The following is a 13,925-nucleotide window of genomic DNA, read 5'->3' as shown; positions in this document are numbered from 1 at the left end:
CCTTGGTTACTCTGTACCTCCTCATGTGCTACATTTCCATTCATATTCCATTTCCAAATATATTCTTGGCTAATATTTATCCCTCAGCTAAAATAGCTAAAAGCAGATTAGCTGGCATTATCACATTGCTGTTTATGGGATCTTGCTGTGTCCAAATTGGCTGCTGCAATTTCCGACATTACAGTTAAAAAAATTCAAAAGTATTTAATTGGCTGTAAAGCACTTTGGGACATTCTGAGGTCTTGGAAGGTGATATATCAACGCAAGTCTCTCTTTCTTTATTCACGATTGGGTAGCTGATGCTTCCAGGAGACTCTCTGCCTAGCATTGTACCTTGTGTCAGGATAATAATTTTATCCCTTTTTAGGACCAGCCAACGTTCCTGAAGAAAAGGAATAGGGCACACGGTGCAGAAGTTTACAATGAAATTCTCAGATACGTTACATGTTCACATCTTCAAGCTTGCCTCAGGTAACACATGTTAATTGTAGTAACCCATCCTTACTGAATAATTCACAAATGTCAGGGTAAAACTGACCTCCCAGTGACAGTAAACTCTCTGTCTATTGGAATATATTCACCCTCACTTAAGCCTGAAGAATGTAGGGGCTGTCTGGAAAATCAAGGGTCAGAAGCCACCCCATGCTCCCAGGTGCCCATTGTATTACTGTTGCAGTTGGAGCAGCAATTTATTTCTGGAATTACTTTCCTTCAGATATGCTACATTATAAACTTAACAGTAGCTTCTGCATCACTGGTGTCTAATTTGCATTGCAGCCTGTCATTAAGCAATACCAGTGCTGACCTCAGTTATGTAGACTATAGCACAAGAAAATCAAATTTCAGGAGTGCTTCCTCTGCCGTGGTCCTAAATGTGACCACATTGTAGTTCATTGTTGTAGTTCACCAGCACAGGGAGAGTTTCAAACTCCATTACTCAGCAAATACTTCTAGCTCTCATCAAGCCAACCCCCCACCACTGCACCCCCCCTCCCCCAAACTTTAGTTAGTTGGTAGATTAACACAGAAGATTTTTGGGTTACCTTTTCTTGGCATGTAAATAGTAAGTGGGTTGTAAGAGGCAGGGCGGGTCCTGTTAGGAACAAGGAGCATGGTGTATGCTGAGAGGCACAGAGCAAGGAAGGTGTTTGCTTGGGAAGAAAACACTGACAAAATATAGGTAGAAGCGGAGGTTGTAGAGTTAATGGATGGAGTGAAAATTCATAGGAAGGACGTAGTGGAAAGACCGGTATGCTTAGACTGGATAAGTCACCTGGTCTGGATGGCTTGCATCCCGGGTTACTGAGAAAGTGGGGCTGAAGATAGTGGAAGGGTTTGTCAGAATCTTGCAAACTTACCTAGATATGGGGGGTGGTACATGATTGGAAAGTGACAATTGTGACATCCTTGTTCAAGAAAAGGTCTAAGGAAATTCCTAGAAATTACAGACGGATCAGTTTAATTTCAGTGCTTTTAGAAACATAATCAGGGAAAATAACCAACAGGCACTTGGAGAGGTTTGAGTTAATTAAGGAGAGGCAGCACTGATTTGTAAAAGTGTTTGAGTAATTAAATGTATTTTTTGATTAAACAATGGTGAAGATTGATGAAGAGAATGGAATAGATGTTATCTATTTGAATTTTAAGAAACAGTTCAACCAAGTACCTCTTAAAGGCTGGTTAACAAAAAACGGAATAGGAGGGTCAGTGTCAACTGGGATAAAAAATTGGCTGAAGGACAGAAAAGCAGTGGACTGTTTTTCAGACTGGAGGATGGTAGACAGTGATATTTAATTTCATATATATAATATATATATATATATATATATGACTTGGATATTAAAACACAGAGTAAAATTGCAAGATTTGCCAATGGTACCAAACTTGGAGGTGTGGTAAAGCATGAGAAAGATACCAATCGGCTGCAACAGAACATAGATAGACTAGCAGGATGGCAGATAAATGGCAGGTGGAATTTAATGCAGAGAAGTGTGAGGTAATGCATTTTGTCAGAAGGGAGAGGCAATATAGACTCAATGGCACAGTTCTGAAAAGCATGCAGGGACAGAGGGACCTTGGAGTTCCTGTGCCTAGATCTTTGAAGGTGGCAGGACATATTGAGAGCTTGGTTAGCAAAGCATATGTGATCTTTGGTTTCATAAAGAGAGGCATTTGAGCACAAAGGTATGGAAGTTATGCTGAACATTTACAAAGCCCTGGCCACAACTGGAGTATTGCATCCAACTCTAGTCACCAACCTTAGGAAGGATGTGAATGTCCTTGAGAGCTTGCACAGTAGATTTACCAGAATGGTCCCAGGGATGAGGGATTATAACTACAACATCGGGTTGGAAAAACTGGGGTTGTTATTCTTGGAGCTAAGGAGATTGAGGGATGACTTAATAGAGGCGTACAAGATTAGAACACGTTTAGATGAGGTAGACAAAGAAAAGCTATTCCCATCAGTTGATGACACAAGGACTAGGGGCACAGATTTAAGGTTTTGGACAAGAAATGCAGGGGGCATGTAATGAAGAATTTTTTTTTTACAAAGTGAGTGTTAAAGACCTGGAACTCGCTGTCTAAGAGGGAGATGGAAGCAGAAGATATTCAATTATTTCAAAAGAAAATTGGATAGGCAGTTGAGGGAAATAGACTTACAGGGCCATGGGGATAGAGTAGGAACCATTGTAGGCCCCTTAACAGTTGTATCATTTATTTATTGGTGTGGCGACTTCCTTTACCTACATGTACCACATGGTTTTATAATACAACACTGTAACCTTTTTAGAAAGGCTTTCTAGCTAAGTGTTACATATAGAAAATGGATTATATAGATGCAAGCATACATGCGCATAAAAAGCAAATCTCAAATAAATGTTAATTGACCAAATTGCCCTATAGAGAGCCAGCATGGACCCAATGGGCCAAAAGGCCTCCAGCTATGCCATAATGACTCCATGGTACTACTGAGTCTAAGAGATCATCGAGCCTATTCTAGTCTCCCATCTCTCGGTATTCTGACTTGAGCAGAAAAATATTATTTACTTTTCCCTCCATCCTCATTCATCATGAGTTCATAATAAATTTTATTGTTATCAAAACTTGTAACACAAATAATGTGTACAATCGATGTTTGTGTTTTCCAGTATTCCATTTGGGTGTAGTGTGTGGAAAAGCATTACTTGCCAGACCTGATACCGTCACTATTACCCCTATAGGAGAACAGGTCCTGTTCCCTATACGGTACCAAGGCAGGGATCAGTATGATGTAACATTTATATTGAGACTTCCATTGGCTTTGAAGATTTAACATGGAAATCCACTAATCCGGAGAAGCCACGCATTGTCCACCCACTGTATCAACACAGAGTTACAATCCACAGTGATTTGGTGATGCTGAATGATGTACATGTTAATGACACTGGAGAATATGAAATGTATATCGACTACTATGGGATAGAACTGAAAAACCGTGATGAAAGTACTTTCAGGATGCAAGTATTTGGTGAGTATTTAAAACCGAACTTCTGCTAATGTTGAGGATTGTTGCAGCATTGCAACATGAGAAATTTAGGTTTTTGATTGAAGCCTGAGACTTATCACACTGTAAACTGCATTTGCTCGTCTTAAAACTGCTTCTGTACTAAGCAGAATGGAACAAAATGGTGTCTTAATAGTAGGAGTGCAGTACATACATTTTGCCTAAACTTACTTTTAAGAACATTGCAAATAGTATTAGTTTCATTGTTAATGCCCCTCCAAATTCACTGAAGCAGGTTTCTGAACAGACCAGTTTGCAAGATTTCAGTTCATTCATACAAACCTAACAAATGTTAACACAGCCACTAAACAATCCCGAATCAGGGCCTATGGCATGTGAAAACAAATACACCAGCAGCTTTCTCAACTTCATAATCAGTTACAAGTTTCACTCCCACACCCCCGCATAATGAGCACCCACTGAGTCAAAATCTGTAATCATGAATAAACAACCCACATAACCGTCTGTCACATAACCAAGTAAATCTGCTGAAACCATGCCTTATTATGTAGGGTGTGAAACTGATGGTGGTATTTTAGACTGATTGGCTGAGAGGAAAACAAGTTCCCCTTGGGACCGGTACTTTAGAATTTCAGCTGTTGCCTGCTCAAACATAGACTAGGGGTGGAGTTTAGTTGTCTAGATGCAGGTCCAGATGGAGGACCCAGAAGTGGTCGGCACTTCCACTTGCAGCGGGAACAATTGGCCAACTGCAATACAGGCGGCTGGCCAATAAACACAGCAGAGGCATGGGGCCCAGCCAATTATGTAGTGAGGGTGGACAGGAAGTCACCAAACCTGTCATCAGCTGATGGGGTCAGAGCTCCTGGCCCCGTTTTTAAGCAGTACCCAGACCTGCCCACAGTGACAACAAGGCGGCAGCTTCAGTATTACAGATGATGATAGGAATCCCATTCACCACACTGACTTCCAGACTCAACATTGTTTATCCTAATCTGTGATCAGCATTGAGAAGGAAGGATCCACCTGACACATGGCTCAGAACAGACAAAGGGCGGGCCCACGGTTCTCCTCCCCCCTGCTCGGGAACAGCAGGAGATGCTGTTTCCCATTGACAGGCCCTCCCGCCTGAGTAAGGTAAGCAACTGAGGGGGAGGGGTGGGGGGGGAGGGGGGGGGGGGGGGATCCACAGGGGTACTTAGATGCAGTGTAGAAAGAAGGTCAATGACCTCTTCCGCACCACCAGGGTGAATATGATGCTGTCGTTAGAATACTGTGGCTCCCATGAGAGTAAAAGCAAGTGATTCAGCAAGGGCAGGTTGCAAGCAGGAAGAAAAGTAAGCCCCAGCAACAGATGCATCATGAGGCTTGGATCCATGTGGGTGAGAAGTTGTGGGCTTTTGCTTCCATCACTGTACAAGTGGAATGAGAGCATGAGTGTGGATGGATTACCCAGGAAGCCCATAATCTGACAGAGGAATGCATGCTAATAAGCATATTAGTTATCCAAGGAGCCGAGACTTATTCTCCCCTTATAACTGCAGGAGGAAATGGCACACAACGCCAAAAAACAGGCAAAGACGGGTAGTGGAGTGCCCGACATTAGAACACTCATACGTATGGTGGAAGAGACAGTGAAACTGGCTGGAGAGCAGGGCGGCCGGACAGTGATGCAGGAGTGCGGAGAAAAGAGAGTGAGGAGGCCTCAGGTCTGATGTCAACCACTGGGCAGAACAGAGATATACGTCACAGAGGGATGGGAAGAGAGATTTTGAATAATGCGAACATAATTCTTTGTGTTGCCCAATTTAGGTCTTTACATTCTGGAGCAATGGCCTGCTCCATTATCTGTGATCCTGCAGTCGACCTCAGAGGTGGAAGGTATCGAAGCCTCAGAGGGCACACAGTCACATCTTTCCCCCAGACCCTTCACCGGTGCAGATCCGGTGTGTATGTGATCGCATTAGAATTGAGGTCACAATCTGGACAGTACATCACAGATTTGTCAGAGCAGCTGCTGGAGGCTGTGACAGCTGAGGGACTGGACAGTCGGAGGACTGTTGGAGGCCAGGTCAATGCTGAGCCGCAGGCTGATGAAAGGCCTCTGGAGGTCTCTCATCAAAACCTGCTGTAGCAACAAGCAGGGGAACAACTGGTAAAGCTGCCAGAGACATTGTGCAGACACGCACGAATGAGGTAGGAGTCCATCCAGGCCATGAGTTTTGCCTTATCTTAGGTGGGTGAGTGCTTGGCTTCCTCCGTGGAGAGGTTGGTGACCGTCATGGAGAGCCAGGTTCAGCAGGACACTCAGTGGTTGCTGGAAATGCACTTGGATCTGCATTCCATAGCTCCGGCCATGGGCTGTATACAGCTGTGACCAGGTGAGAGGAAGTCAAAGTGCCTGGACTTCAGGTGTCCCTGCTCCTCTGGTAGTCAGGGAGGTGCTATCACGTACCATGAGGAAGGAGAAACGCTGGCCTGCCTTTTCTGGGGGCTGCTTTCAGGACACTCTGAGGGTGAGCAGGCGTTCCTCACCCTCTGCCAATGACCCCAGTGCCTCCAGGCACCCAAGGCCAAAGAGGATGCACTTGTGCCCATGCAGGAGCTCCTCAGCCTGCCAGTGCCCTTCAGGCTTTGGACCACCAGAGGACGGCTGCCAAGGTCGTCTCAGGTAACAGAGCATCGCATTCAGCAGCGTGCTCCCACCTCAGATGCAGATGTCAGGGTTACACCACATCATAGTGATCAAAAGCATAAAAGAAAGAACATGTAGGGGTGCACCATGGTGGTACAGTTGTTCAACCTTTAGATTATAGTATGTGCTAGTGTTTGATTAAATACTCTATTTGAATAACATGTCTTGATGATCTTATTGTAGGGATCCAGTTAGCAGTGCAATAGCTTACAGAATAAGCCTGTATGTGTCGGCATGGCAGGGCCTCCCCCTCTGCTGTACAAGGTTGTGTATTGCGCAGCAGGCAACTATAATCCTGTAGACCCTTTTGGGTGCATAGTGGAGAGCCCCATCAGAGTAGTCCAGGTAGCAGAACCTCATTTTTAACAGGCCAATGGTTTGTTTGTGGATCCAGGGGATTCATCATACCACTCCTTGGTTGGAGTTCGGGGGTGCCTCACCAGTGTCACCAGCCAGGTCTCAAGCAGATAGCCCCTGTCTCCCAGAATCCATCCCTGTAAGTTGCAGGGGCCTCGAAGACCTTTGACACCTGGAAGTGGCAAAGAATGTAAGCATCCTGAAAACTTCCTGTGAACTGAGCACACACCCTGGAGGATACATCTCCTGTGGTCACACACCAATTGAATGTTAATGGAGTGGAACTCTTCTGTTGATAAAAGATGCATGCTGGGCCCACGGAGCTTTGATTGCCACAAACATACAGTCGATAACCCCTGCACTTGTGGGAAGCCCACAATGGCCCTGGGTTCTACATGTCTTTCGGCTGGCTCTCTGGGTCCATTCTGAAGTGCACAAACTCTCCAGCACTCTTAAAGAGGGCGTTTGTCACCTCTTTGATTCAGTGATGAGCAGCTGCCTGCCAGATGCCATAAATGTTCCCCACGGCGCTTTGGAAGGAGCTGCTGTTGTAGGAGTTTAATGCTCCTGTGACTTTCAAGTTCCCTGGAATTAGGTTCCTTCTGAGTTTCAGGGGTCGCAGGTCGTCCTGCAGCAGAACACACATCAGTTGTGACCTCGTGAGATTCCTCAATCATGACTGGCATTGCCCCTCTGATACCTGCAGCTGGCTGAGGCGAGAGCAGTAAGCTCAGGACGCGGCATTGATATACGTTACACTGAGCTGCTTGTCCCACCACAGGTTGTGCTACTTGATGGCCTTCTGGCTGCTGCTTGTCTGGATCCATTTTCATCCTTCCCCTGCTCCTCTTCCACATGAGGCTCCAGGAACATTTGGTGGATGAGACCCATTTTGCCTCCATTACTCAAAAGAGCTCAGGGCCCTGTAAAGGGTGTGCCCTCCTTGGTTTTCAACAAAAAGCCAAGTCTGTGGTTGATTCGTGCCTACCACAGTCGTTAAGCTCCAGCAGCCAATCAGATTACCCTCATCCTCCCATCAGTGACCCTCGTCCTCCCCTCAGTAACCCTCGGCCTTCCTGCGGTGACCTTCATTGGCCCTGCAGTGATCATTGTCCTCCCGCAGCGACCCTCGACCACCCCTTAGTGACTCTCAACCTCCCCTTCTGTGACCCTTGTCCTTCCACAGTGACACTTGACCTCCCCTCGGTAACCCTCAACCTCCCTGCAGTGACCCTGTGATGCTCTCCGCCTCCTCTCCCCTCTTCCAAGAAAATTTCCAAGTGGTGCCAGGCCGCTCCACCTGGCTCACCTTCCAACTAATACACTGACTCGCCTGCACACATCCAACTTTAACCAGCTGGGAGACTGAAGGCCCATGATTCTTGTGTGCCTCACATTTAATTGCAAAGGTACCATCAAATCACTAAAATTTAAAGGTAAATGAGTATTGATGAGACGCAAAGCCATTGAAGTGAGCTACCCGCTCCCTGCCATTGGTATTCCTATCCCACTTCCTCCCCACCATCAGGATAATTTGGGCCTTCCCTCTCGCCTTGTTCCCTGCTTCCTCAGCCAGAATGAAATTCTGTCCTAGGTAACTGTTGCACCATTTTCAGACACAGATTTTGAACACGCTGGGTTCTGAGTAACAGTTTGTACATGAACTAAGGACTTAATGTCCAAAAACATCTTGAACTCAGCTGTTGAACTTTCTACCATCCGCAATGTTCGCTAGCTGTTTGACTACCGTTGCTCCTATTGAATATGCCATCAGAATATGGTTAATGAAAGGAAATTGGAAAACTGCTTTGGAGATTTTTGAAATTCTCTACAGCAGCAGAATTCCTTGAGCCACACCCTAAGTATGGGATTTTCCAATCCCGCCGCCCCCCTCCCCCCCAGCCAGGATCGTCTAGTCCCACCGAAAGTCAGAGGGCTTTTGTGTGGGCTGTCGAATCTCCCGTGACAGGTCCTGCCACAACGAGGCCTGATGCATTTGTAAAGCAAAAAAACAATGCATGAGTTAATGTCAGGACTTCTATTATATTGGAACTTCTGGCTTTAACATTAGTCCCTTTAAAATACTAAACAAAATGGAAAGAGTTGCATTTGTGTTCTGGTTTATTACATGACTGCGAAATGTTTCACTGAGCATCATATTGAATGAATTACCCTAAGTGCAATGACTATGTTGTGTAAGTTAATTATTATCTGTGTATTTCAGAACCAGTTTCCCAGCCTGTGATAGTGATCCTTGGCAACTGTGTGAGTTCACCAAATATCACTTTGAGCTGCTCTGTCTCCAAAGGAACAAATGCCATGATTCACTGGGAAAAAGTGTCCTTGTCTGGAGTTCTCAATGAGACCTATGATGTGACAGTGCTTGTGATAGACTGTGTTTCTGAAGAGAAGCAACATGCGTACAGATGCACAGCAGAAAACCCAGTCAGTAACGCAACCAGCAACCGAGTGACTGTCAACTTAAATAATAGGGCCAATCCCACTGGTGAGAAATTGGAAAAATGATCTATACAGTACTACTACAACAACAGCTCTTTCCTTCACATGAATTCAGCTGAGAATATGGGGGAACAAATTCCTCTATATCTGCGCTGAATACAACTGCAAAACTTCTTTTGGTGGGGGTTTCAGGAATGTGCACCTTACTGAAAGATGTATCTAACTGCTGTGGGATAATGAACGAAAATCCAGCTTGTTATTGCCTCATTCACAAATTTTTCAAATCTTATTGATTAGTTATCATGTTAAAATTTGTGCCATTTATGAATGTATCTGCACAAATGGCCACGTACAATATGTCCAAATGCCTCCACATTCAACAGCAACTGAAGAACAAAACAGTTCATAAGCCCATTCAGAATCGATACTTAAACACATCCCTCTTCATTAGGTGTCATGTAATTCATTTTTTGAGCTGTTAGTGTGTCCTTTAAATTTTCAGTAAATTAAGGGGAACTGATAGGATAGACAGAGAACAATTTTCCTGCTGTTTGGGGAATTTAGGAATAAGTGACATTGCATAAAATTTAGAGTCAGGCCTTTCCAGTGAAGAAGGTAAGAAACATTTTACATGCAAAGGGTGGTAGGTGCTTAGAACGCTTCTCCAAACACCATTTGTTGGTAGGTCAATTAGAAATTTTAAATCTCAGATTGAGGAATTTCAGTAATAAAAAAATATGAAGGGGCGTAGGGCAAAGGTGGGTATATGGAGTTATTTCTTCTTATTCATTTATGGGATGTAGGTGTCGCTGGCTAGGCCAGCATTTATTGCCCATCCCCAATTGCCCTTGAGAAGGTGGTGGTGAACTGCCTTCTTGAACCGCTGCAGCATCTGTGGTGTAGGTACACCCACAGTACTGTTAGGGAGGAAGTGTCACAGATTATGTCATAGATAGGCCATGATCTCAATTGATAGTGGAAGAGAATCAAGGGCCTTCCTATGTCATCATAATTTCAAAACCCCAAAAGCATTTGAGGCAGAAATTTAAACTGTTCAAAATATATCAAATGGAAATAGTAGCTCTGGGAACAAAGGGAGCATTCACTTGCCCTGATTCAGAGCAACATACAATCAATATAACAGCAGTATAATGTTTTTCAGGCATATCATTTTATCTGTGCTATCAAGCTTAACATGGCTTCTCAGCTCCTCCCTTTTTACTGAGAAATATTTACACATCTGTTTAAGGCTTTGCTCTGTGCTTTTCCATGTACTGTTCTATTTTACACTGCTGTATATTTAGGCTGGAATTTTCCGTCCCCATTGACGTCGGACGTCATAGCGGGTGTGAGTGAACAATATGGCAGGAAGGCCAAAAATTGTTTTCATGACATTCTGAAACCAGTTTGTGATTGCCCGCTCCGCCTGTCAATGGTGGGCTGCATTTCAGGTACGTCATTTTAATGCATCAGCATATCGTTATAAACCCAGCTTGGCGAAATCATTCCCCCACACTGGATCATCCAGGCATGTTGCCTGATTGCACGCTGACGTGTTTCACAACTGTACATAAACAATGTACACCTGGCGGGCTGCATTTCACTCGGCACTTCAAGATTTCTTTGCCTACCTTTCTTCGGGCAAAACACATCACTTTTACAGGGGCTCACGGGCAGGTCTCTACCTCTCAGACCAGCTGTAAGGTGGGAGTAGCTTTTCAACGGCTGCAGGGCTAGGGCTTGCTTGGGGAGTTGGGAGGAGTGGCCTCAGGCAAAGGAAGAGGCTGCAGGGTGAAGGCTGTACTGGGGAAGGGGGGTATCCCAGGGTGTGTGTGGAGGCACATGTTGATCTATGCAAATGGCCTCAAGGTGGTGAAGGCTGAGGAGGCAGTCTCCAGAGGACATGGAGCCAGATGGTGATGTGAGGGTGTGTGTGAGAGATTGAGTGGTGATGTCCCTTGAGCTGGCAGTGAGTGAGATGCCAGTGAATGTGTGATGGGCATGTGAGTGTGTGAGTTTAGAGTGATGAGATGGTTGCCTTACCCTGACGGCATGGATGAGATCATTCATCTGTTTACTACACTATGCAAGTCATAAGATGAGGGAAGATTCACAGCTACGGTCCAGTGACACCCTTGCCCTGAAGCCTTTGTATAACTACAACTCGACGGAGAAGGTGTTTGAATCTTCTGTCTCTAGATATTACAATACATCTCATACACGTCTGTCAATTTACCTTTCAGAGACCAGACAAACTGACTTGTGAAACGTTACGAATAAAATTAGATTATGTAATTCCAACAAACATTTTTGAAGTTGGGTGCAATTCATGCTCATGTTTGAGTTACCTAATCTAATTTTATTCGTAACATTTCACAAGTCAGTTTGTCTGGTCTCTGAAAGGTAAATTGACAGACCTGTATGAGATGTATTGTAATATCTAGAGACAGAAGATTCAAACACCTTCTCCGTCGAGTTGTAGTTATACAAAGGCTTCAGGGCAAGGCTCTGTTGGTGTCACTGAATCTTAGCTGTGAATCTTCCCTCCTCTTATGACTTGCATAGTTTCTGGGTATTATAGCCAGTTTTTATTTTCATATCACTGGGCCATCTTCGGATTTATTTTTAAGCAATATTCAGACTGTCCTCGCAATTTGGAGCACCTTCCTTTAGAAGGCAGCCAGGCATTAGTTATGGAGTAGGGCAAGAAGCTGAATAGAGGAACATGGTTTATGAAGTGGCCTTTCTCTTCCTCCAGTTCATCCTAATCTTTTCCCTCAGTCTTGGCTGAGGCCTTCAGTGAAAGGTTAGAACCCTGCTCTTTTTAATTGTTGCTGCCTCCGTTGTGCTGTAGAGCTGGTTTTGTTGAGCATGGGAAGAACCTTCCCCTGCTGGTGGGGATCCAGCACTGAACTAGTTTCCTGCACCCCATCCTGCATGGAGATATTTTTACACATCAGCTCTTAGGAATGTTCCAATAATTTCCTCTGCCTGCCCACAAATAAAGATAGTTTATTTGCTTAACCATTCCTCCTTGTCTCTACCCCTGTTTGACAGCACAGGCTCTGGATTTACTATGAGTAACACAATTGGAGATCAACCAGTGATTTTGTAAAAAACATGCTTTGTTTGGCAAATTCAGTGAATTTTTTTCCAGGAAGTAAACAGTGTGTATTGATAAAAGGAAAGCAATTAATATTGAGTTTATTCATTTTGATAAAGTGACATGCAGAAAACTTGCAAATAAAATGAAGGCAAAATGTATTAAAAGATGGCAGCTCAGCTACCATGTTGGACAAAGGACACAGAATGGAAAGTCATTGTTAATACATTTTTCAGACTGAAGAGCCGGTCAGCTTGACAACAAGGAGCTTTATGTCAACAGTTGAAGACAAGACAAAGATAAGGAAAATGCCTATTTCGATCCCTTCCCCCCACCCCACCCCGACTAGGGCTATCTGTACTTTTATTATCACATTCCTTAGATAATATCACCAGCTTCAACACCTCTTTGTCCTTTTGTCTATGACATCTTTTGGTTATCTCCACCTATCACTGGTCCTCTATCCAGCTCTACTTGTCCCACCCCCCCTTAAACCAGCTTATATTTCACCTCTTTTTCCTTAGTTCTGTTGAAGAGTCATACGGACTTGAAACGTTAACTGTGTTCCTCTCCGCAGATGCTGTCAGACCTGATGAGTTTTTCCAGGTCTTTTTTTGTTTTGGTTTTGGATTTCCAGCATCCGCGGTTTTTTGCTTTTATCTTAAGGAAAATGGTTACCTCTTAAAAACTGAAGTCAAGTTGATAAAGCCGTTTTTTAAAGAAAAAATCATGGGCTCAGGTTTTATAAATACGTGTATAGAACACATAAATAAACAAGGTAATTTTAAAACTGATTTAAATCATGGTTTGGACCAATGCTAGAATACTGGGTCCAGTTTGTACAGCTTGCTTTAGGAAAGGTGCAAAGGACATTCCCAAAGATTATACCAGGAATGAGAGCTTTTAATTATGAAGCCTGGCAAGATAATCTGGAGCTGTTTTATTTAGAACAAAGAAGCTGAAGATTATTTGGCAGAAAAGCTCAAAATTATGATGGATTTTGATGTGAAATCAGGAATAAATATTTCCACTCATCAGTAAGGACATAAATTTATCACCAACAGCGTAAAGTCAGAGATTAGATTTATTTTTATGCTGTGGGTGTTTAAGAATGCGGAATTCCTCACTACAAACAGTGATGGAAACAAAACCTAGAAAGCCTTTTAAAAGACAAGTGATTGGAAAGAAACATTTAAAAGCGTATGGGGAGTATAGTTCTCGAGACCGAGCACAAGAATGATAAGCTAGATGGTATCCCTCCATTTCATAAAATTCTATAAATTTATTTTAGGTGAAAGAAACTATCTGATGGTCCTGATTCCTATGGCTCTGGCAGTTTTGGCTTTAACCATTGTGTACCTCTAGAAAACTTGCCTATTGTAAAAGCGGTAAGTGCCGCAGTTCAAATCAGCATAAAAACCCAGGGCAGAAATTTTCAGTCAGTGGGTGGATGCGCGCTCGACCTGCTCAAGCGTGAAATGATGCGCGTTGACGTCAGCTGAGTGTGCCAACGTCAACGCGCAGCCGTGCGATAGTTGGGTCGGTGGGCGTGTGCCGGACAATTAAAAGGCCTGTTAAGGCTATTAAGTTAGCAATTAACGTAAATTTTTCGCTGCCCGTCCAACCTAATGGTTGGCGGGCAGGTGAAAAGGCCAAGTGGCCTTTGCATTTTTTTTGGAAACCTCATCCACAGGCGGGATGAGGTCTCCAAAAGCAAATAAAAACAAAATAAAAACTTTATTTTTTCATTTAAAAACATGTCCTGCTCATGTGACAGAATCACATGAGGGACACGGTTCATTCCA

The 13,925-nt window shown here is 43.9% G+C and overlaps 1 protein-coding gene across 1 annotated transcript; it reads left to right on the top strand.

Moving 5' to 3' along the window:
• The first annotated feature begins 370 nt into the window (after nucleotides 1–370).
• LOC144694162 (hepatic and glial cell adhesion molecule-like) lies at nucleotides 371–13,511 on the top strand. Its single transcript, XM_078564509.1, is given in 5 exon segments — nucleotides 371–471; nucleotides 3,150–3,308; nucleotides 3,311–3,508; nucleotides 8,782–9,063; nucleotides 13,412–13,511. Coding segments are annotated over 5 exon segments (762 nt in total). The 5' UTR covers nucleotides 371–422; the 3' UTR covers nucleotides 13,486–13,511.
• The last annotated feature ends 414 nt before the right edge of the window (nucleotides 13,512–13,925 follow it).

This window comes from Cetorhinus maximus, chromosome 19 (genome assembly GCF_964194155.1).
Source record: "Cetorhinus maximus chromosome 19, sCetMax3.hap1.1, whole genome shotgun sequence".
In the NCBI taxonomy this organism is placed as follows: Eukaryota; Metazoa; Chordata; class Chondrichthyes; order Lamniformes; family Cetorhinidae; genus Cetorhinus; species Cetorhinus maximus.
Note: the sequence above shows the minus strand (reverse complement) of the source record. Positions and strands in the feature narration are given on the sequence as shown.